A 22,712-nucleotide genomic window follows, 5' to 3' on the forward strand; every position below is an offset into this window, starting at 1 on the left:
ATCCTAGTGGGCATCACCAAGAGTTTTGTATACTGAACTTAGACCTCTGTGGGGTTTTTCTCTGAAGAACCTCAAGACTTTTATAGTGCTCCAGAAGCATTAGGTGAATTCGGTGGTGCCAGGGATAGAACTGTCAGAAATGCAGGACTAAGTTTAACAGAAACCAGAGCTAAGGTACCTGAGAGACTGTTGAGATCACAGAGCAGTACTTATTTTGTACAACACCGTCCCCCCAAAAAAAGACTATTTCAATTTATATTTTAACAACAAAATGTATTTTCTTATCAATTCATATTTTGTTTTTACTTTATGGATTAAGAAAAATAGAGCCTGACGAACTTAAACGATACAAGGAAGAAACTGATCCTGAGAATGAAAAGCTTCAGAAAATAGAATTCCAAGATCAACAAACAGCCTGGGAAGGGACCAGGAAAAGAATCTCTTTAAATAGGAGTTCTAAGAGATGCCTACAAAAGAAGGTGAATGTGGCAGAAACCAAGACTTAGATGTAGAAATCCTGCCCCCTAGCGTCATCCTCTGCACTGGGAAAATGAAAGTTGTAGGAAAGCACTTGCCATCCTTGCCCGAGGGGCGCCGTGGAAGCATGCAGAAGCGCAGCATGTGGAGGGTGAGTGTGGGGTCCGAGGCCCAAGCTCTGCAACTCTTACAGCCACTCACACACAAGATCTTGTTTTCATCTCAGGGAGAGATTTCTAAGTCATCTGGGGCCTGAGGACTTATGTAAGGACAGTCAGTGGACATATTCCTGGGACCCACATGACAGTGGAGCAGCTGCTGACACCCTGTGATGCTGGGCAGCCCCAAATGCAGAACAGAATGAGTCATGTGTAGATCTGCTTTCCCCTAGTTTGTCCTCTGAGACGGCAGAACCATGTCCATATACAGAATCTAACAGCCATGGAATAAACGGAGTTTTTCCTTTTTTAAGGTTGGGGGTGGTGCTGTGTTTCGAAATTTTAATTGCCCTTTTATCTAGACCAGGGGTAGGCAAACTTCTTCTGTAAAGTGCCAGATAGATAGTAAATATTTTTTTTTTTGGTTTTGTGGGCCATACTCTTTGGCAACTACTCAACTCTGCCATCTTATCACAAAACAGCCATAGGTAAGACATAAACAAAGGAGCAAAGCTGTGTTCCAATAACATTTTTATTTATAAAAGCAGGCAGTGAGCTGAATTTAGCCCACAGGTCATAATTTGCCAACCCCGATCTCGACAATAAAACCGCTCCTCACCAGTGTGTGAGCAGAAAGAGGGCCAGCTCTGCTCCAGTGCCTGACACGTGTTAAAGATCCGGGATCATTTCCCAGTAGAGGCACTGGGGTTGCTTGTTTAAAGGGTGCTCGAACAACCAACCAGCAAAGAGATGTCTGATGCCAAGATGAGCAAGATCAAGCGCTGAAATATGCTAAAACGCAGCCAGAATCTAAGCATGGAAGAGGGCCTGTCTGATCATTTCCATACCAGCAACAATTTGGGCAGAATTACAAACATCTATTTTCAAAGTGACAAGACAAAAACTGAGGGAGATCCTAGTAAAGATTAGGGATCGCTTAGAACCAACTAGCCACTGCCACTTGTCATCTACACAGGAAAGGCTTTATTAGCACAGGACTGGAGTAAAAAGTAGACTTAGAGAAGAAAAGGCTGTCAGGAAATAGGGGGCTGGTTTTAACCTGGATATCTACTGTCTTATGCAACATAGCAGATTACCATTTAGTGTAGTGTTCCTACCTCAGTCTGTAGAATATGGTGTTTCTATGCAGTGAGTGATAGCCTCGACTCTGACCTTTCATATTCACATTAAAGAAAGATGCAGTATTCCATATCCTGGTACGTACTTGTGTCTAGAGTTCTAACAGTACAATAGTCCATACCACTTCCTACAGCTGGGTTTTGCTCTCTGAACAGAAACTTTTGGGTTATTTTTTTCCAGGGCTTATCCCACAAAATACAGATAGAAGTTTCCTTCAATTTGCTTTTCAAATAGTGCTTGAATAACAAACTTCCTTTGTTGGTGACTAGTCTTTTTTGGTATCTCCCCATCATTAAAAATTGTTCAAGTTTTTAACCTGATTTTACTGTGTTCCACTATGTCTCCTATTTTCTCTCAAAATTAGTTTTGATCTCATTGTAGAAAAAGCAGTGGTTTCCACAGCTTCATCTATCAGAGGAAATAAAACTCTTACTAAAGAATAGTGTACTGCATCTTTAAGCAGTAGAAGGTAAACTACCTGCAAATGTGAATTTCTTAGTTTCATTAAAAAAATATATAGTTGTTAACCTTTTGTGTGCCAAAAATTCTAAGTTACATTTTCCTTCAAAGCAATGTACTTTTTTCTACATATGCAGTATGTAGTTAGCATAAAATCACTGGTGCCATGAAAATTATTTTTAAACGTAAATAAATATTTAAATATCATAGAAGAGTGGACTCTTTTTTTTTTTTTAACTTACAGCCTATCTCCTTAAAATTAACAACACATAGATAAAAGGATACCAGTGGGATTTACACAGCTGACTGCTGTCTGCGACTGGAATTATTTAAAATAATCATTTTGTTTATAGCCATCTATTATCCTTGTTCTTCCCCCCAAAATAAATACTATTAAAAACTTAGAAGCTGTAAGTGTGGAATAATTTTGGAGATGAATTGGACCACATTTTTCTGATGAGGAAAACCAAGAAATGATTTTCCCAAGGTTACACACAGTCTCAGAGCCCAAAGGAGAATCTAGATGGTCCAGCTTCTGCACCAGTGTTTGTAAGCCTGGAGTAAGAGAGAGAACAGCAAACACTTCCTATGAAGGGAACAGAATGATATCACCACTACAATTACAAACCTCATATTTACAACTTAACAACATACATTCCTTTAACACTATCTCATCTGATTCTGTAACCATCACTCTGTAGCTATGGACTGGTAATGGTCTTCTAAATTCCATGAGGATAAAAGGTGAGACTAGGCTAGTCCACTGTACTAGCTTATTATCTAATCTTCCTATTTTCAGTTCTACCTGCCCTCCAACCCTCCATTCTGCCACTAGATCATCTTCCTAAAGCACTGATCAGGGTATGTCACTTACTTCCAAATTTTAAGAGGTTCCTATTACCTTTAAAATGATATCCAGGGACCGCCCTGGTGGTGCAGTGTTTAAGAATCCACCTGCCAATGCAGGGGACACGGGTTCAAGCCCGGGTCCAGGAAGATCCCACATGCCGCGGAGCAACTAAGCCCGTGCACCACAACTACTGAGCCTGCGCTCTAGAGCCCGTGTGCCTAGAGCCAGTGCTCCACAACAAGAGAACCCACTGCAATGAGAAGCCTGTGCACCACAATAAAGAGTAGCCCCTGCTCACTGCAACTAGAGAAAGCCCATGTGCAGCAACGAAGACCCAATGCAGTCAAAATTAAATTAATAAAAAAATAAAATTATATCCAGTGCCCTGTCCCCAGGGAAGTTGTTTTTTTTTTTTTAATGACAGGAGTCTCTGCTTAAAGTGATCTGAAGAGTAAAAAAGCGTGAGAACCACTGGATGCGAGTGGTTTCCCATGATCCTACAGACTTACAGCTACAGCCCTTTTTTTGTTTTTTTAATAAATTTACTTATTTATTTTTGGCTGCATTGGGGTCTTCGTTGCCGCGCACAGGCTTTCTCTAGTTGCGGCGAGCGGGAGCTACTCTTCGTCGCGGTGCGCAGCGCTTCTCATTGCAGTGGCTTCTCTTGTTGTGGAGCACGGGCTCTAGTAGGCACACGGGCTTCAGTAGTCATGGCACGTGGGCTCAGTAGTTGTGGCTCATGGGCTCTAGAACGCAGGCTCAGTAGTGGTGGCGCCCTGGCTTAGTTGCTCCGCGGCATGTGGGAGCTTCCCTGACCAGGGCTCGAACCCGGGTCTCCAGCATTGGCAGGCGGATTCTTAACCACTGTGCCACCAGGGAAGTCCCTATAGCCCTTCTTTGGATAACTAATGATGACTCACCTATGCACACATCCTTTCAAGGCCCCTGCTTAGGGTGCCTCAACCACAACCAAGCCCCTCTGCACCTGAACACACTTCTGGTTTTAGCTCATGAACAGGCTTCCTCTACACACCCCTACAACATGCTGATGGAGTGGAGTAAAACACACAAAAGATACTTTTAAAACATATCCTCTTGCATAGCTTCCATTTTAGGAAAACATACCTTAAGATGTTTTACTCCTCGCTCTGTGTAACTGTGCTAAATATTATCTTCCTCACAAAATTCCACCTTTTCATTTGGAAAGTCAAACATTTACAGCCACATGAACCAGAATTATGGGTCTATGCTGTCTTAAAACTAAAACTCATTAGTGGCCATCAACTCTGTACTAACAAGGAAAAACAAAAGTACTAAATCAGAAGGGACAGCCTAACAAACGAGACGCCTAAGTTTTTGGAATCTGAAGACAGAGGGCATATACTTCTTCCTCTCAAGTTTGATACAGAAGGCACATGTTTCTGCCCTCCTCCTCTTCTCATGTACTGTACACTGGCTGAAAGTATTTAAACCTTTGTATCCACAGCCCTAAAGCTCTCTGCTTTCCTGGAGAACTACCTTTGCAGTCTTCTCTGTGGAGACGTTAACTCAAAGGACAGAATACTAACATGGGTCTTAAGCAATTCAGATTCTATCAGTTCCTAATCATTTGCGGTCTCTCTTAGTCTGACCAAGTCTCCGTCCACCCCAAATGAGATCACCTCCTTCCTCCTTAACGTCACATTAAAAAAGGTCAGGCATCTCAAAGAATATAACTACAGGAGAATGCAGAGCTTACATGATTATGAGATGTTATAAAGGCTAGCTAACAAAAAAGGTTTATCCAGAAGGGAGAGAGCAATCATAATACACACATAATTACAGAAGCCACACAGCTTTAAGCGAGTCTCTGGGAGAAGTGCCTTTCACAACAGAATACAGTTTAAGGATGTCCTAAGGGAGGCAACTGTCCTTTACGTGCTTTCTAGATTTAAACAATTGCTCCTTTATAGAACTTACCACCAAGAAACAAGTCCCCCACTCACTCTCCTCCTCTCCTTCCTGCACCGCCTCAAGAAGACAGAACTCTGTTAAGTAGAATGGGATATAAATAGCACAGCTGATGAAGCTACAATGGCAAAAGAAACCAGAAAAGTGAGAAACATCAAGAATTTGCTAACATTTAGTGCAGAAGCCAGGCAATTAGCACCAAGTATACCACCAAGTATTCGAAGCTTAAATGATAGTACTAATTTGATTGAGAGTAGTTTTCAACATCTTAAAAGAACAACTCCCACAGAACTAGCCATTCTAGAACCTGTAAAATTAAGTGCCGTGTTAAAGGGAAAGGGAGCCTAAAGGTTTCATTTACTATTTCCAGGACAGTTTAAATATACCTCAACCTCACATAACCTTACTTTTTGCATTTCATAAATTAATATTTCCACCTTTCTTATCAATTCCTGTATTCATATCACCAAGAAAATAGAGAAATCCTATTCCTTCTAAACTCCCACAACCTATTAATAAACTAAGCCTCAAAACTTATTTAGACTTTAATTACAGAGAAGGAAATAATTTAACAAAAAAATATTCTTCAAGGAAATGATACACGTCACTTTATTCCTGTAATATACAATTATGAAAAGATAATATTTCCTCTTAGAAATCAAACATATCGCTGAAGCTATTTACAACAGGCTTTCAGTAGTAGTTTGGCAATGAAGAACAACGGAAAAAGTTGGATAGATAAGGTCACACAGTAATATTAGTCACTGATTTAGTAATATCCAACAACAGACACATTCAAATTGCCATAGCTTCTGAAAAAAATATTTTATGAAGAAATTCCAAAAATGGTATTTATAACACTTCCCCAAGTTACTGAATCTCCTCTGGAGAGTTTAAAGACAGGGACAGATAAGGCTATCTATGACTTTCTAAGTCAGGAGCTTTTACTTCTTTAACAATGACCCACAGTACCACAGTAATAAAGAAATACATTTTATGTCAGAATATACGTATGCATGTATACCTACAAATATGTATGCATATGGAACTAAGTTTCACAAAAGAATACTTACTCTAATTATGTTTGCTATTCTTTACTATTCCTCTCCTTTTCATTTTTGTAAACACTGTTCATGGCCACTTAACTGATTTCATGTGAACAGCTACAAACCACAGTCTGGGAAACACTGGTCTGAAGGTAATCTCATACTGGATTACAGCAATCAGGTAGATCCAAACCCTGTGCCTACAAGCCCTGGGATTCCTTGGCTGTGTCTCAGGAGCCATGTAGAGGAGCTGGAGGGAAAGGGTCAACACACACAGACACAGGCCCTGCCCAAGTGAACCAAAGCTTCTCAGCAATTTCTTGGGGTTTCATGTAAGATTTAATTTAGAGGCAAGGGGGAAAAAAGGTGCTCAATTTAAAAACTCAAAAGTTTCAAAGTCACTGAGTTAGATGACCTTTCAGGACCCCTTCCAGTGTATGAGTCTAGAAATAAATATTTACTGCAAACTATAAAAAAAAAAACAAATCTATATATCACCATAGAATCAAAACCACAAAAACAACCAAAATACTGATCACTCAAAGCTTTATAATTTATAATGTTAGAATTTCTCAATATTCTGCCTGATTAAAAGTGCTGAAGGCATCACAGTCTCCCCTTTAATTCCCTCGCCATCCTACAGAAACAACCTCCAAGGCTTCTCTTACTAAAAGTACCTACTGCTCATAGTTCTTATTAACAAGGCAATTTTATATTTGCTAAAAATAGAACATACTACCAAGTAAACAGACTAAGCCACGTGAATTACTGGGCTCCTTAGACACTGATTAATTGAACAAACAGTGTTGTCAAACCAAAAACTCGGCAACTTTCTTAATTCATAAAAACATGTATCCTCCCACTGGAGTTACCTCCAGCCAAAATATACCGAGTTGGGTGCATAACGTTGATGGAACACACAGAGGCAAGGCATTCTCCACCAAGAAAAGAGTGCACCCACTTTCCTCTCTCATGGAAGACTTCCACTCGCCGTGGATGGGCCATGCTGCCGACTATGATACAGTCTTCTTGTTTAGGGTCCCACACAGCTTGGAACCTGGTCAGCCATCTCCCAGTAATGGTGTTGTGCCTAGTGAAAAAAAACGATTTTTTTAAAGGACAGTAGTGTTAAATAACTCAAGGTAGCATGGGCAGAGGGTAAAGATGGCATTGCTCCCAAATGCTGATATTCTCTGCCAAGTTTCTTTTCATTAAGTTATTGCGTCACCAACAACCTAGTCTCATCCTTCATGCAAGACTGAAACTCAGGACAGAGATGATGTATTCTGCGTTTTTGAATCTCCAGTGCTGGGTATAGTGGTTTGTGCTCAGTGGAGGGTCACTAAATGTCTATTGAAATGGCACCTTTTTTGTTCACTATTTACTAGCTCAATGGACTACTCCCCTCCTTTTTTTTTGGCACATGCAAACAGAAGAAGACCTAGAACAAAGAAATATATAATCTAGGTTTTTGTTGTTTTAACAGGATCAGCTATTTCCCATATTTGTATTCCCCTAATAACCAAACCCTGAAATCATTTTATATTCCATACAACCTTAAAGTTAAAAATACATCTGGAGCTCAAAGAAGAAATCACAAGGGAAATTAGATATCTGCAGACAAATAAAAATGAAAACACAACCTACCAAAATCTACAGGATGCTGTGAAAGCAATAGTAAGAGGGAAATTTACAGCAGTAAACATTAGAAAAGAAGAAAGATCTAAAAATCAACAATCTACACCTCAAGGAACTAGAAAAAGAAGAACAAACAAAACCAAAAGACAGCAGAAGGAAGGAAATAATAAAGATTAGAGCAGAGATAAATGAATTACAGAATAGAAAAACAACAGAAAAAAATAAACTAGGAGTTGGTTTTTTGAAAAGATCAACAAAATTGACAAGCCCTTATCTAGATTAAGGAAGAAAAGAGAGGAAATGCAAATCACTAAAATAAGAAATGAAAATGGGACATTATAACTGATGTCACAGAAATTAAAAGGATTATAATACTATGGATAATTATACACCAATGAACTGGACAATCCAGAAAAAATGAATAAATTCCCTGACAAAGGACTTCCCTGGTGGTCCGGTGGTAAAGAATCTGCCTTCCAATGCAGGGGACACAGGTTCGATCCCTGGTGGGGGAACTAAGATCCCACATGCTGAGGGGCAACTAAGCCCATGCACCACAACTACAGAGCCCACACAATCTGGAGTCTGCACGCCACAACCAGAGAAAAGAAAAACACATGCCGCAACTAGAGAGAAGCCCGCACACCTCAACGAAAGATCCCACATGCCTCAATGAAGATCCCACGTGCTGCAACTAAGACCCGACACAGCCAAAAAATAAATAAATTAATTATTTTTTAAAAATTCCCAGACACATACAATTTACCAAGACTGAATCATGAAGAAATAGAAAATCTAAATAGAACTATAACTAGTAAGGGGATTAAAATAGTAACCAAAAACCTCCCAACAAAAAAATCCCAGGACCAGATGGCTTCACTGGAGATTTCTACCTAACATTTAAAGAAGAATTAACACCAGTGCTCCTCAAACTCTTCCAAAAAATTGAAGAGGAGGGAACACTTCCCAATTCATTCTGTGAGGCCAACACAGATACCAAAGCCAGACAAGGAACCTACAAGGAAAAAAAAAAAAAAAGCCTACAGACTAATATTCCTGATGAATATTGATGTAAAAATTCACAACAAAATACCAGCAAACCAAATTCAACAGCACATTAAGAGGATTATACACCATGACCAAGTTGAATTTATACCTGGGATCAAGGATGGTTCAACATATAAAACTCAGTTAATGTAATATACCACATTAACAGAATGAAGGACAAAAATCATAAGATCCTCTCAACCAGTACAGAAAAATCATTTGACAAATTCAATACCCTTTCATGATAAACGCTCAACAAACTAGGAATAGACAAAAACTATCTCAACATAATAAAGGCCATATATGAAAGGCCCACAGCTAACATAATACTCAATGATGAAAAACTGAAAGCTTTTCCTGTAAGATGTGGTAAAAGGCAAGAATGCCTACTGTTGCCATGTCTATTCAACATAGTATTGGAAATTTGGTAGGACCAGAAAACTGGGTAGGACTAAAGACTCCACAAACACACAAAAAAACTAAACAATTTCAGCAAATTTACAGGATACAAAAATCAACACACAAAAATGAGTTGCATTTCTACACACTAAGAATGACCAATCCAGAAAGGAAATTAAGAAAACAATCCCATTTACAATAGCATAAAAAAGAATAAAATATTTAGGAATACATTTAACCAAAGATGTGAAAGATTTGTATACTGAAAACTACAAAACATTACTAAAGCAAACCAAAGAAGACACAAATAAATGGAAAGACATTGTGGTTGTGGACTGGAAGACTTAATATTGTTAAAATGTCTATACTACCCAAAGTGATCTATAAAATTCAATCAATGCAATCCCTATGAAAATCCCAATGGCATGTTTTACAGAGATTGAAAAAAAATCCTAAAATTGATATGGAAACTCAAGGAACTACAAACAGTCAAAATAATCTTTAAAAAGAAGAACAGGACTTCCCTGGTGGCGCAGTGGTTAAGAATCCTCCTGCCAACGCAGGGGACATGCGTTCAAGCCCTGGTCCAGGAAGATCCCACGTGCTGCAGAGCAACTAAGCCCATGCACCACAACTACTGAGCCTGCGCCCTAGAGCCCGCAGCCACAACTACTGAGCCCGCATGCCGCAACTACTGAAGCCCGTGCACCTGGAGTCCATGCTTCGCAACAAAGAGAAGCCACTGCAATGAGAAGCCCGCACACCACAACGAAGAGTAGCCCCTGCTCGCCGCAACTAGAGAAAAGCCCACACACAGCAACGGAGACCCAATGCAGCCAAAAATTAAAAAAAAAAGAACCAAGTTGGGGGCCTCATATTTCCGGATTTCAAAACATACTACAAAGCAACAGTAATCATGACAGTGTGGTACTGGGATAAAGACAGACACTACAGACCAGTAGAACAGAAGAGATCCCATAAGTGTACATGTACATGGTCAAGTGATATTCAAGGGTGCCAAGACCACAAAATGGGAAAAGGACCGTTTCTTCAACAAATGGTGCTGGGAGAACTGGATATCCACATTCAAAAGAATAAAGTTGGACAATAATCTTATATTATATACAAAAATTAACTCAAAGTGGATTAAAGACCTAAACATAGGACATAAAACTATTAATAAAACAGAGGAGAAAACATAGGGGAAAGTTTCAGGACACTGAATTTAGCAAAGATTTCTTCAATATGACACCAAAAGCACAAGCAACAAAAGGAAAAACAGACAAATCTACATCAAACTTAAAAACTCTGTGCATCAGGGGCTTCCCTCGTGGTGCAGTGGCTGAGAGTCTGCCTGCCGATGCAGGGGACACGGGTTCGAGCCCTGGTCTGGAAAGATCCCACATGCCACGGAGCAACTAGGCCTGTGAGCCACAACTACTGAGCCTGCGTGTCTGGAGCGTGTGCTCCGCAATGAGAGAGGCCACGATAGTGAGAGGCCAGCGCACCGCAATGAAGAGTGGCCCCCGCTTGCTGCAACTAGAGAAAGTCCTCACACAGAAACGAAGACCCAACACAGCTATAAATAAATAAATAAATAAATAAATAAATATTTAAATATTAAAAAAAAACCTCTGTGCCTCAAACGAAACAATCAACAGAGTGAAAAGGCAACCCACAAAATGGTAGAAAATATTCATGAATCATATATTTGATAAGGGGTTAATATGCAGAATATGTAAGCAAACAACAGCAAAAATTATGCAATTCAAAAACGGGCAAAAGACTTGAATAGACAGTTCTCCAACGAAGATACACAAATGGCCAACAAGCAAATGAAAAGATGTTTAACATCACTAATTAGAGAAATTCAATCAAAACCACAACGAGATATTACCTCCTTAGGATAATCACTAACAAAAGAACAGACAGTAAGTGTTGATGCATATAAAGAGAAATTAGAACCCTGGTGCACTACTGGAATGTAAAATGGTTTGGCTGCTATGGAAAAACAGTACAAAGTTTCCTCAAAAAATTAAAAATAGAATTATCAGATGATCCATCAAAATCCCCCTTCTGGGTATATATCCAAAAGAATTCAAAGCAGGTTCTTAAAGAGATATCTTTACACCCATTTGTTCACTGCATTATTCACAATAGCCTAGAGGTAGAAATAATCAAAATGTCCATCAACAGATGAATGGATAAAGAAAATGTGGCACATACATACAGTGGAATATTATGCAACCTTTAAAAGAGGAAGGGACTCCCCTGGTGGCGCAGTGGTTTAGAATCCGCCTGCCAATGTAGGGGACATGGGTTCAATCCCTGGTCCAGGAAGATCCCACATGCCGCGGAGCAACTAAGCCCATGTGCCACAACCACTGAGCCCAGGCTGTAGAGGCCTCAAGCCACAACTACTGAGCCCGTGTGACACAACTAATGAAGCCCATGCGCCTAGAGCCCGTGCTCTGCAACAAGAGAAGCCACTGCAATGAGAAGCCCGTGCGCCGCAATGAAGAGTAGCCCCGACTCGCCTCAACTAGAGAAAGCCCGTGCGCAGCAACGAAGACCCAACGCAGCCAAAAATAATTTTTAACATCTTTATTGGAGTATAATTGCTTTACAATGGTGTGTTAGTTTCTGCTTTATAACAAATTGAATCAGTTATACATATACATATGTTCCCATATCTCTTCCCTCTTCCATCTCCCTCCCTCCCACCCTCCCTATCCCACCCTTCTAGGTGGTCACAAAGCACCAAGCTAATCTCCCTGTGCTATGCGGCTGCTTCCCACTAGCTATCTATTTTACGTTTGGTAGTGTATATATGTCCATGCCACTCTCTCACTTTGTCACAGCTTATCCTTCCCCCTCCTCACATCCTCAAGTTCATTCTCTAGTAGGTCTGCGTCTTTATTCCCGTACCTAGAGTCTGTCATACAGAGTGAAGTAAGTCAGAAAGAGAAAAACAAATACCGTATGCTAACACATATATATGGAATATAAGAAAAAAATAAATAAAGAAATGGTCATGAAGAACCTAGGGGCAAATATGGGAAAAAATAATTAATTTTAAAAAATTAAATTAAACAGGAGGAGATCTTGTCACATGCTAGAATATGGATGAACATCAAGGACATTATGCTAAGTGAAATGAACCAGTCACAAAATGACAAATACTGTATGATTTCACTCATATGAAGTATCTATAGTAGTCAAAATCATATAAATGGAAAGTAGAAAGATGGTTGCCAAGGTCTAGGAAAAGGGGGAAAGAGGAATTAATGTTTAATGGGCAGTTTCAGTTTTGCAAGATAAAAAAATTCTAGAAGTCTGCTGCACAACAATGTGAATATACCTAACACTATTGCACTGTATACATATAAATAGTTAAGATGGTTAATTTATGTGTTTATAACCACAACTAAAAATAAAGTAAAAAAAAAATTTTTAATATATTTGGGGCTCTTTACTGCTCTCCAAAGCAAAAAACAAAGCACTGCCTTTTTATTCTCTATATTGTAACACCATTAGCAACCCTTTCTTACTAAAGAAATATGAACAATGGAGAACCACACTTCCCTCTGCCACTCAATGACCCTATCTCTACTGACCTCTGAATCATCACACTAGATAATTTTTTTAAAATATGCATTAGAAACCAATAAACTAGAATTAATAAAGTTTGAAAAAGGAAATGAAGAGGGAAATTCTGTGCGAAAGAAAACAAACATGCTTAAATATAGCCTTTATAGACTATAAAACTCATGAAGCAACAATCAACATACATTGCACACCCTGTCCCCAACTTCATAAATACTAATAAAGAGGTATGTCTAGGAAGAAGGCATCGCATAAAGTTTGATGTAAAATACATACATTAAAAGTAGCAGATGCAAAAAAAGGGTAACCAAACAAAGTAAGTGGGAAGGTGGGGAAGCCCTCCAAGCCCAGAACAAACAGGTGCAAATAAACAGAGCTTCAGCTAGCCTCACCAGCAAGTAAGTCTCAATAAGATAACATGAGTAATTCAGGTTGGAATAAAGCCACATCTTAACCAAAAATAACCACCCAGAGGCAGAGAACAGCTACTGACTAAAAGAGATTGAACCTCTTTACAGAAACAGGAAACCTGGAAGCAAGAACCCTTCTGTATAGGATAGGAACTAGCAACCTGGAACACTGGAACAATGTAATACAAAATCAGACCTATTACATCTCCTTGATAATCAGATGTCCAATGTATGCACTCCAACAAAGACCTCATAGTAATCCAGGGTCTACTTTATTTGGCACATGGAAACCTACCTGATGGTGGTGAGAAGAGGAATCTTCGAGGATATACAGCTGCTGTCAAAGATTCTACAAAATAAAGAGCAAGAATAAAGGAGCACACTCTTTATTGTTTCTTGAAAATTTTCTGAAATATTATCAGTATATTTAACAAGCTTTTCACTGGTTCATGATATGAAATATGATTGTTATCTTAAAATATATAGGATCAGCCTCTAACAAACCTCAGCTAATATATTTACAAAAGTTACAAAGAATATTATAAAATTCAGTGCTTATAATTTAGTGTGGAAATTACTTATTTAGACATTATTACTCCAAACTTAAATGTACATTCTAAAGTGATAATCTAGACTCTATATTCAGATTCACAGTAATATAGGTCATACATAAGGGATGTAGTCTGAAAATGCAAAAATAACCTAAAAGTGCATGCATGTATCAAGGGAGACTCATCAGTTGAGGGCGTGATAGTGTCACTTCCAGATTCTGGCGAGACTAAGACTGTCCAGTGACCAAGGGGAGGAGTTCTTGTGGGGCAACTGGAGGAATCCAGAAGCCTCCACTAGGTACCCTGGCAGACAGAAACTAACCGAATCATCACCACCTCCCCCTTCTCCTTGTGCCTAGCTATTCCACTGAAATTTCTTGGCACTGGAGCTTATTAACTAATTAGATTACTAGAAAGCCAAATCACTAATAGCTAATGTAACAAGAGTAAACTCTTCAGTGCAAATGAACAGGAATGGGACAAATAAGTAGCCCTTAAGACAAAGAAAACTGCGTGGGTGGAAAGGGGACACTGGGCTGCCACCGTCTGGTGACTAAATCTCTTAATGTATTACCTGGTAATGCTTACACACTTTACTAGAAATTAACTGGGTACCTGTCACACACTATAAACCATGTTCTTCCCAATAGATGGGTCTAAACAGAAATTAGGTGCCTTTCTAGAGCCTGGCCCATAGCATACGTTTAACAGATACTTGTTGAATGAATAATGAACGAATTCCAAAATCACTTAAGGTAAAACTCTCATAAACAGAGAATTGCTTGCAATGTTAAGCAAAATCAGGGATTTTAGAAGAGAACAAAAATCATTTCCTTTGTATTAACATTCTCCACATCTTTTTTAATTGGCATTATTTTCTATTTTTGTTCAATTGGTTTATATTACATTTTAAAATCCATTTTTAGGAAGTAGCTATAGAAAGGTATCAAAGCTAAAACCATAAAATTTTATCCAGTAGTTTGTATAGAAGCCCAATTTTTGCTACCTTTTCTGCCTGCCCATGGCCTGGGGCTCTGCAACTTCGATTCAGCACTTCACTTGTGGGGCAGACCCCACTATCTCCAAAGTAAGAGCTTCTCCCTATGCTAAAATTATCTGCCTTCCAAGATATCACAAGCCTGATTTCATCAGATTTCAGTGCTAAAAGCAAAGACTGACATCACTCTCCAGGGTAGCTACAGACCTTCCTTGCCAATCTCAAGGAAATCTACAGATCCCAAAACTGCTGAAAAGCCATTAAGTACAGGTCATTGATCTTTGGGAACTTAGACATGACTATGAAACAATAACACCAGTGATATAATAAGGAGCGATAGTCAACAAAGCTACTGTTTAACACAGTAACTACAGACTCTAGATTCCTTAACAAGTATTTCTGTCTTCCCAATTTACCTCAGCTTACAATCAGCACATGTGGTTACTACTCTGTTACCAGTAAGAGGTGAAAAATAGGCAGAAGCGATGCTCTTTGTGTGTTCAGTCAAAGAAATCAAAGGCTTTCTTCTACTGGGATTCAGGCACCTTGCATCATAAATATGAATATCCCTGTAACAGGAGGAATAATTCTCAGTGTTTTCACAGTACACACAGTAAGACTCTACAATAGCACTGAACATAAATTAGACACTCAAATACTCACTACATTGAAGAACAGTTAAGACAGAACCCTCTAATCTTCTATATTAATTTTAAAAACACTGGTATAGAGTAAAAAATAAGAAAATTTTCAAAATTATAGCATATATATGTAACCAGGTGGGTATAGAGAGACAAGATTCTAGCTGGTTTTCTAATCTATCCAAGAAAAAAGTTAACACAGACCAAGAAGCTATAGGTTACATGGAACTTTTATATTTTTTACGTACGTTCTTCTCAAAAGACTAGAAGTAAACACGAGGCCAAGGAAAACAAAAATGTATATTTTTTCAACACTTGCGCTATTTATTAAATCCAAAAGAATCTCTCATTAAAAAAAATCACGTTAAAAAAAAAATGCTCAATCAGTGTAGAAAGGAAAATTATTTGGTCTGTGGGTATCACAAAAAAAGTCAGAAGTCCTTGACCACCAAACTACAACATTATTCCTAACATTAAAAGGCCTAAATCATAAAATTTCATGAAGGACATACCTTAATCCCGCAGTGATAAAATACTGTCTATGCACTGGGTGGACATGTACAGTTCTTATTTTGCTCAAAGAAGAATTGATAAGTTTCTCACAAGAAGTTCCAGGCGTCCGCCTATCCACTAGTGACATACTTCCATCCCAGTGACCTACTATTAAAGTGGAGGCATCTTCTGCCAAGAAGTCAAAGGAGGAAAAGCTACTTCTTTCATCTCTATATACCTAAGGATATAAGTAACAATCAACTTATGTAACACTCTTCTTTTAAAGAAAGCCAATGCATAAATTCTTTGTTAAAAGAGTAACAAAACACTTAACCCAAATAATCTCATTTATCCTCCCTTGATCCCCACAAGAAGCATAGGGCAAAATGGTAATCCCCTTAGATGGAAACTAAGGCATTGATCAGCTGTGAGACTGCAATCAAACAGCCCATCCACCCATGTCAGGGCTACATCCCAAATCTCTTAAATCCAATAAACCTCAGATGCAGAGCTACCCTGTGAAACTTACTAGGAAATGGACTGAATCTGAATCTTACCCAGTTGAAATACCTTAATATACCAAGTTAACTTTGCCAACTAAGTCCAAGGTATATGGCTTGAATGCTCACCTACTCTTGGTGGAAGTGTAAATAGATACAAAATTTTTACAGCAATCAGGACACACCTATCAAAATATTTAATGCTTATACATACCCTGTGACCCAGTAATTTCACTAAGATATATATAAGGATGCTTGCTGCCAGACTGCTTATAACAGCGATAAAAAGCAACCTAAATGTCCACCAAAAAAGATCTGGTTAAATCATGATGGTACATCTCTACTTTGAAATACCATGCAATGCTAAAAAAGAATGAGGTAGATTTGTGCTATTAACTGTCCAAGATATACTAGTAAATGAAAAAAGCAAGTTGCAAAAAAGTATGTATATAGTGTTAACCCATTAGCACAAAGAAAAAAATCTGTATCTATATGCTTGTAAGTATATGTGTACTTTCTGGAAGCATACACAAAAAATACAAAGGTTACTTTGGGAGAGTGGGAATGGGGAAAGGGCAGATTTAGTTTGCACACCCTATTTACTGTAAGTTTGTGGGGTTTTTTTGGTTGCACTGGGTCTTCGTTGCGGGCTTCTCTCTAGTTGCGGCGTGCAGGTTTAGTTGCCCTGTGGCGTGTGGGATCTTAGTTGCCCGACCAGGGATCAAACCCACATCCCCTGCATTGGAAGGCGGATTCTTAATCACTGGACCACCACAGAAGTCCCCTACTGTAAATATTTTATCATGAGCAGGTATTATTGTTATAACTTTTTAATCACTTACAATCCACAATATTATTACTTTGGGCTCAGGGCTCACACATATAAGGAATAAAAAATAAATGTTGTAGAACGTGTCAGTACTCAAGTAAGAGAGAATTACCACAATTCTTATCACTGAATCATGAATTGCTACTGACTTTTAGTTTTAATAACAAGTATTACTATAAACTGAGATTAACAAATTAATACACCAAAGGTATCCCAACCCCTATACCAAAAAAAGCCCAAATGAAACTTGAAGTATTCAATCATTATATTAAAATAGTTAAGTGCAGGGGATTTGGAGTCAGAGAGACTCAAGTGCAAATTCTAGTTCTGCCATTTATGTCCTTCAGCAAGCTAATAAACCTCTTTACCTCAGTTTTTTCAACTGTTAAATGGGGAGAACATTACCTATTTCATAGGGTGTTATTAGGCTTAATAATATATATAAAGCACACTCAGGTTAGTACCTAACACAAGGTAATTGTTCAATCAGTAGTATCAGAAGCAAATTACTGATACATGCAATATCATGGATGAATCTTAAAAACATTATGCTAGGTAAATAAAGCCAGACATAAAAAGCTACACACCATTTGATTCCATTTACTTGACATTCTAGAACAGGCAAAATTATAGGGACAGTAATCACATCAGTGGTTGCCAGGGGCTTCAGGAAGGGGGAGAGGACTGACTACAAAGGGTCATGAGGTAATTTTTCCGAGTGATGGAAATTTTTTATGTCTTGATTGCAGTGGTGGTTAAACAGGTATATACAATTTGCCAAAACTTATAAAACTGCACACCTAACAAAGGTAAATTTTACAATATGTACTGTATACCTCAATAAACCTGACTTTTAAAAAAATAAATAAGTGTATAACTCTTACAACTCAATACTGAAAACACAGATAACCCAACTAAAAAATAGGCAAAAGATCCAAATTTCTCTAAATAATTACAAATGGCCAATAAGCAGATGAACATGCTCAGCATAATTAATCATTAGGGAAACGCAAATCAAAACCACAATGAGATACCACTTCATACCCATGAGGTTGGCTATACTCACCACTAACAACAAGTGTTGGAAAAGATGTGGAGAAATGGGAACCCTCACATATTGCTGATGAGTATGTACAACAGTGAAGCCGGTTTGGGAAACAGCTTGGCAGTTCATCAGAATGTAAAACATAGAGTTACCACATGACCCAGCAATTACACTCCTACGTATATACCCAAGAGAAATGAAAGCACACAAAACTTGTGCATGAGTGTTCATAATGGCATTATTCGTAATAGTTAAAAATGGAAACAACCCAATTGTTCATCAACTAATGAATGGATGTGTAAAATGTGGTACAGCCACACAAGGGAATACTATTCAGCCATTAAAAAGAATGAAGTACTGACACATTCTACAACATGCATGAACCTTGAAAACATTTTGATAAGTATAGAAGCCAGTCACAAAAGACTATAAACTGTATGATTCCTTTTATATGAAATGTCCAGAACAGGCAAATATGTAGAGACAGAAAGTAGATTAGTGGTTTTCTAGGGTGAAAGGGGCAATTGGGAGTACTTGATAAGCAAGGGGTTTCTTTTGGAGGTGATACGTATTCTAAAATTAGATTGTGGTAACAGTTTCACAACCCTATAAATACACTAAAAACCACTGGACTTTACACTTTAAATGGGTGAATCGAATGGTATGTGAATTATATATCTCAACAAAGTTGTATTAAAAAATAAGTACAATCAGTTATTATTAAGTGGCTGATAAAACATAGATGTACCTTCAAATTTCAAACTCCAACCTTCCTGTAAGCATATAAACAAATACAAAACAGAATGTGACTTGCATACATAACTATATGGTATGCATTAATAACCAAAGTGCTACCATTAAACAGTTTAAAGAAGACTTTTCACAAAAATTATTTCATTTAATCCATGATTAGCCCATCCATTTCCACTAAGGATTTTAAATATCAATGTTGCTCTTAAAAACCTATTTTTAAAAAGGTAAAAATAGAAATTAAAAGAAAAAAAAAAGCAAAGACACCAGTAAAAAAAGAAACTGTGTTTCTTCTAATTGTCAGTAATTAGGAAATCAAGTCTGACCAGCAATACATTAACAGTCTTGAAAAGTCTTTTTTTCATATGGTTAAAAACAGACTTAAAAGAAATTAAACATCCTCATTTTTAAAAGAAAACCCAAAAACTATTAGCTCTCAAGAAGAGAGAAAAAGTCTTCCCAACTATAAGAAAGATCATTTTAGGAGTTCAGTGAAGAACAAAAGCAGTTACATATTATACTATAGCTATTAAAATAATTAGTTAAAAACTCTTTTATAAGTAATTATGAATCATCTATACATAGAATATTAGAATAATTACAAAGACAGAATGCGTTAACTTTGAGTACTGGCTTACATAAGAAAATTAAGGCATAAAATTAGATCATCAATTAATATTTATGATGGTAAGCCATAATCAGTGATAATACCCTGTTTTCTTCATTGTCTATCACAAATAAAATGCTCTTATACTGAGGACCTCTAAAAACTTTAAAAGTCCCATTCAAAATAAGCTAAAGAATGAAAACCTACATCTAAACCATCCTAAATTTCACAAAGATTAAAATCCATATAAAAAAAGAGTTTGTAGGAATTCTCTTAATGAGGAAATCTGATATGGTTAAGTAAATCTGAAAGCTCACTTGAAATATGTTTGTTGTAACATTAAGTAGTAGATATTTAAGTAGTAGAACAAAATGTAATCACTGGGATCCAATATTGTGAGGATTCCTCAGGCCTTTGGAAGCTTCTGGCCTACCCAACCAGAGATCAAACCAATTTGAAAACCTCCAAGGGTAAGTAGTCTGGTTAACTTGGTAGACTATCTCTGGGAGGATGGACAGTCACGAGTATGAGACCAACATCTTTCAACTATTCTTAAACTTCAACTTAATCTTACCTTGCAGGGGGTTAGACTAGCCCAGGAAAAGACCTTATCCTCAACAGGTGGTTATGAATAAACCTGGCCTAAGATGTTCTGAATGAAACCACTTAGGTGTCCATTTCTTGCCAGAGTACAATTATATGACATCGAATGGCAGTTTTTCATTCTACTTCACCAGATAAAAACAGCTGAGCTAATCTCTCTACCATCAGCTATACATGGCATATAAGAGATGATAAATCTTAGCTAGAAGACAAAAAAACAAATTTTATAGTTTCTGTGTTACATTACTGGCCAAAAGTTTTGGACAATGTGTTATAGAACTGTTATGTGATGAATTTCTCTAGTCTTTTTTGTCACATCTAAGACTCATCCCGACAAAATTCATATCTGCCAAGGCTAGAAATAATGAACAAAAGTAAAATAATATTCCAATATTTTTTCCTGAATAAAAGAGGACAAGTTTTAAGCCTTAAAATAGAAGAATAAGTTATTTTATTTAAAAGCTTTCTGCAAAAATAAAAAATAAGAGCAAAAACTTACTATGTACCAGGCTGTTTTAAGTAAATGCTTTATCTACATTAACTCATTTAATCCTCATGACAATCCTATAAGGTAGATACTATTACCATTCCATTTCAAAACTAAGGAAATTGAAGCACAGAGGTTAAGCAACTTGCCAAGGTCACACAAATAGTAACAGATGGGATTTGAATTTAGGCAGTGTAGTTCTAAAGTCCCTATTCTACACCATCTCACCCAGTTTGATGGTATAATAAACATTCATGTGGCATTTCATAAGGAATCCAGAATATCACCTGAGGTCCATATGTAAACACATTAACATTTACCTCTTCAAAAACAGCTCTGGAAAAATCCCCACAGCGTAATGTGCCATCATAGCTCAGTGACAGCAGGTGAGCTGGATTGGCAGGCGAAAAGTAAAGACAGCTAACTGGTTGACTATGGGGTTGAAAAATATAAACTCCATCTTCTTTAGGTTGGTGAGTCTAGGATAGAGTTGGGGGTGGGGAGAGAGACAAAAACTGGTGAAAAGCAGTAATATTTTCTACACCATTATGTCATTAAACTGATTGTATTATATTCAGTCTTAGTCTATAACTGTACCCACCTTCCCACTCAGAAAGTCAGAACTAGAAACTTTAGACACTCATTAAGTTACTTTTTCCTAATTTTCAATCCAACAAAATTAAGTCACATTTATTTTAATAGTTTCCAGCTTTTTGCAACTAGCCAACTAGTTTTTCATAATACAGAGGGAAAAAATTACTGCTTATAATGACTTCAGTTCATGAAATTCTCAGGAAATGGGAAATTTACTTTAATTTCACATGCAGAATAATTCCTTACTACCTAAACTTCTATCAATACCACTCCCACTTTGCTTGCTAGGTGTGCTTCTATACAAGTATGTCATTCTCAGCTCAATTTTCATAAGGTGTTTGGTCCTGGCACAAAATGATAGTTTTAAAAATATTTTATCCCCTAAATGCCCCATGAAAAATGCATGTACTTGAGGGACTTCCCTGGTGGCGCAGTGGTTACGAATCTACCTGCCGAGAGAGGGGGAAGATGGCAGAAGAGTAAGACGCGGAGATCACCTTCCTCCCCACAGATACACCAGAAATACATCTACACGTGGAACAACTCCTACAGAACACCTACTGAACGCTGGCAGAAGACCTCAGACCTCCCAAAAGGCAAGGAACTTCCCACGTACCTGGGTAAGGCAAAAGAAAAAAGAATAAACAGAGACAAAAGAATAGGGACGGGACCTGCACTAGTGGGAGGGAGCCGTGAAGGAGGAAAGGTTTCCACACACTAGGAAGCCCCTTCGCGGGCGGAGACTGCGGGTGGCAGAGGGGGGAAGCTTCGGAGCAACGGAGGAGTGCACAGCAACAGGGGTGCGGAAGGCAAAGCGGAGACATTCCCTCACAGAGGATCGGTGCCGACCCGCACTCACCAGCCCGAGAGGCTTGTCTGCTCACCAGCCGGGACAGGCGGGGCTGGGAGCTGAGGCTCGGGCTTCGGTCGATCCCAGGGAGAGGACTAGGGTTGGATGCGTGAACACAGCCTGAATGGGGCTAGTGCGCCACAGCTAGCCGGGAGGGAGTCCGGGGAAAAGTCTGGACCTGCCGAAGAGGCAAGAGACTTTTTCTTTCCTCTTTGTTTCCTGGTGCGTGAGGAGAGGGGATTAAGAGCGCTGCATAAAGGAGCTCCAGAGACGGGCATGAGACGCTAAGGCTGCTGCTGCCACCACCAAGAAGCCTGTGTGCGAGCACAGGTCACTATCCACACCTCCCCTCCCGGGAGCCTGTGCAGCCCACCACTACCAGGGTCCCGTGATCCAGGGACAACTTCCCCGGGAAAACGCACGGCGCGCCTCAGGCTGGTGCAACGTCCCACCGGCCTCTGCCGCTGCAGGCTCACCCCTCATCGGCACCCCTCCCTCCAGCCGGCGTGAGTGAGCTAGGGCTCCCGAAGCAGCTGCTCCTTTAACCCCGTCCGCTCTGAGCGAAGAACAGACGCCCTCTGGCAAC

At 38.7% G+C, this 22,712-nt stretch overlaps 1 protein-coding gene across 7 annotated transcripts in view; it reads right to left on the reverse strand.

Moving 5' to 3' along the window:
* Positions 1 to 5,616: 5,616 nt before the first annotated feature.
* Positions 5,617 to 22,712, reverse strand: part of WDR76 (WD repeat domain 76) — a 73,246-nt gene continuing 56,150 nt past the window's right edge. For all 7 annotated transcript variants that reach the window (XM_082618557.1, XM_082618554.1, XM_082618560.1 and 4 more), the window contains 5 exons: positions 21,003 to 21,161; positions 15,882 to 16,099; positions 15,145 to 15,297; positions 13,476 to 13,529; positions 5,617 to 7,170 (listed from right to left, as the gene is read on the reverse strand). In XM_082618557.1, the coding sequence (XP_082474683.1) occupies positions 6,915 to 7,170; positions 13,476 to 13,529; positions 15,145 to 15,297; positions 15,882 to 16,099; positions 21,003 to 21,161 (840 nt within the window). In that variant the 3' untranslated portion in view covers positions 5,617 to 6,914. The remainder of the gene's footprint in view (positions 7,171 to 13,475; positions 13,530 to 15,144; positions 15,298 to 15,881; positions 16,100 to 21,002; positions 21,162 to 22,712) is intronic.

The sequence above is a fragment of the Mesoplodon mirus genome (genome assembly GCF_964341445.2).
Source record: "Mesoplodon mirus genome assembly, chromosome: 4".
Taxonomy (NCBI): domain Eukaryota; kingdom Metazoa; phylum Chordata; class Mammalia; order Artiodactyla; family Ziphiidae; genus Mesoplodon; species Mesoplodon mirus.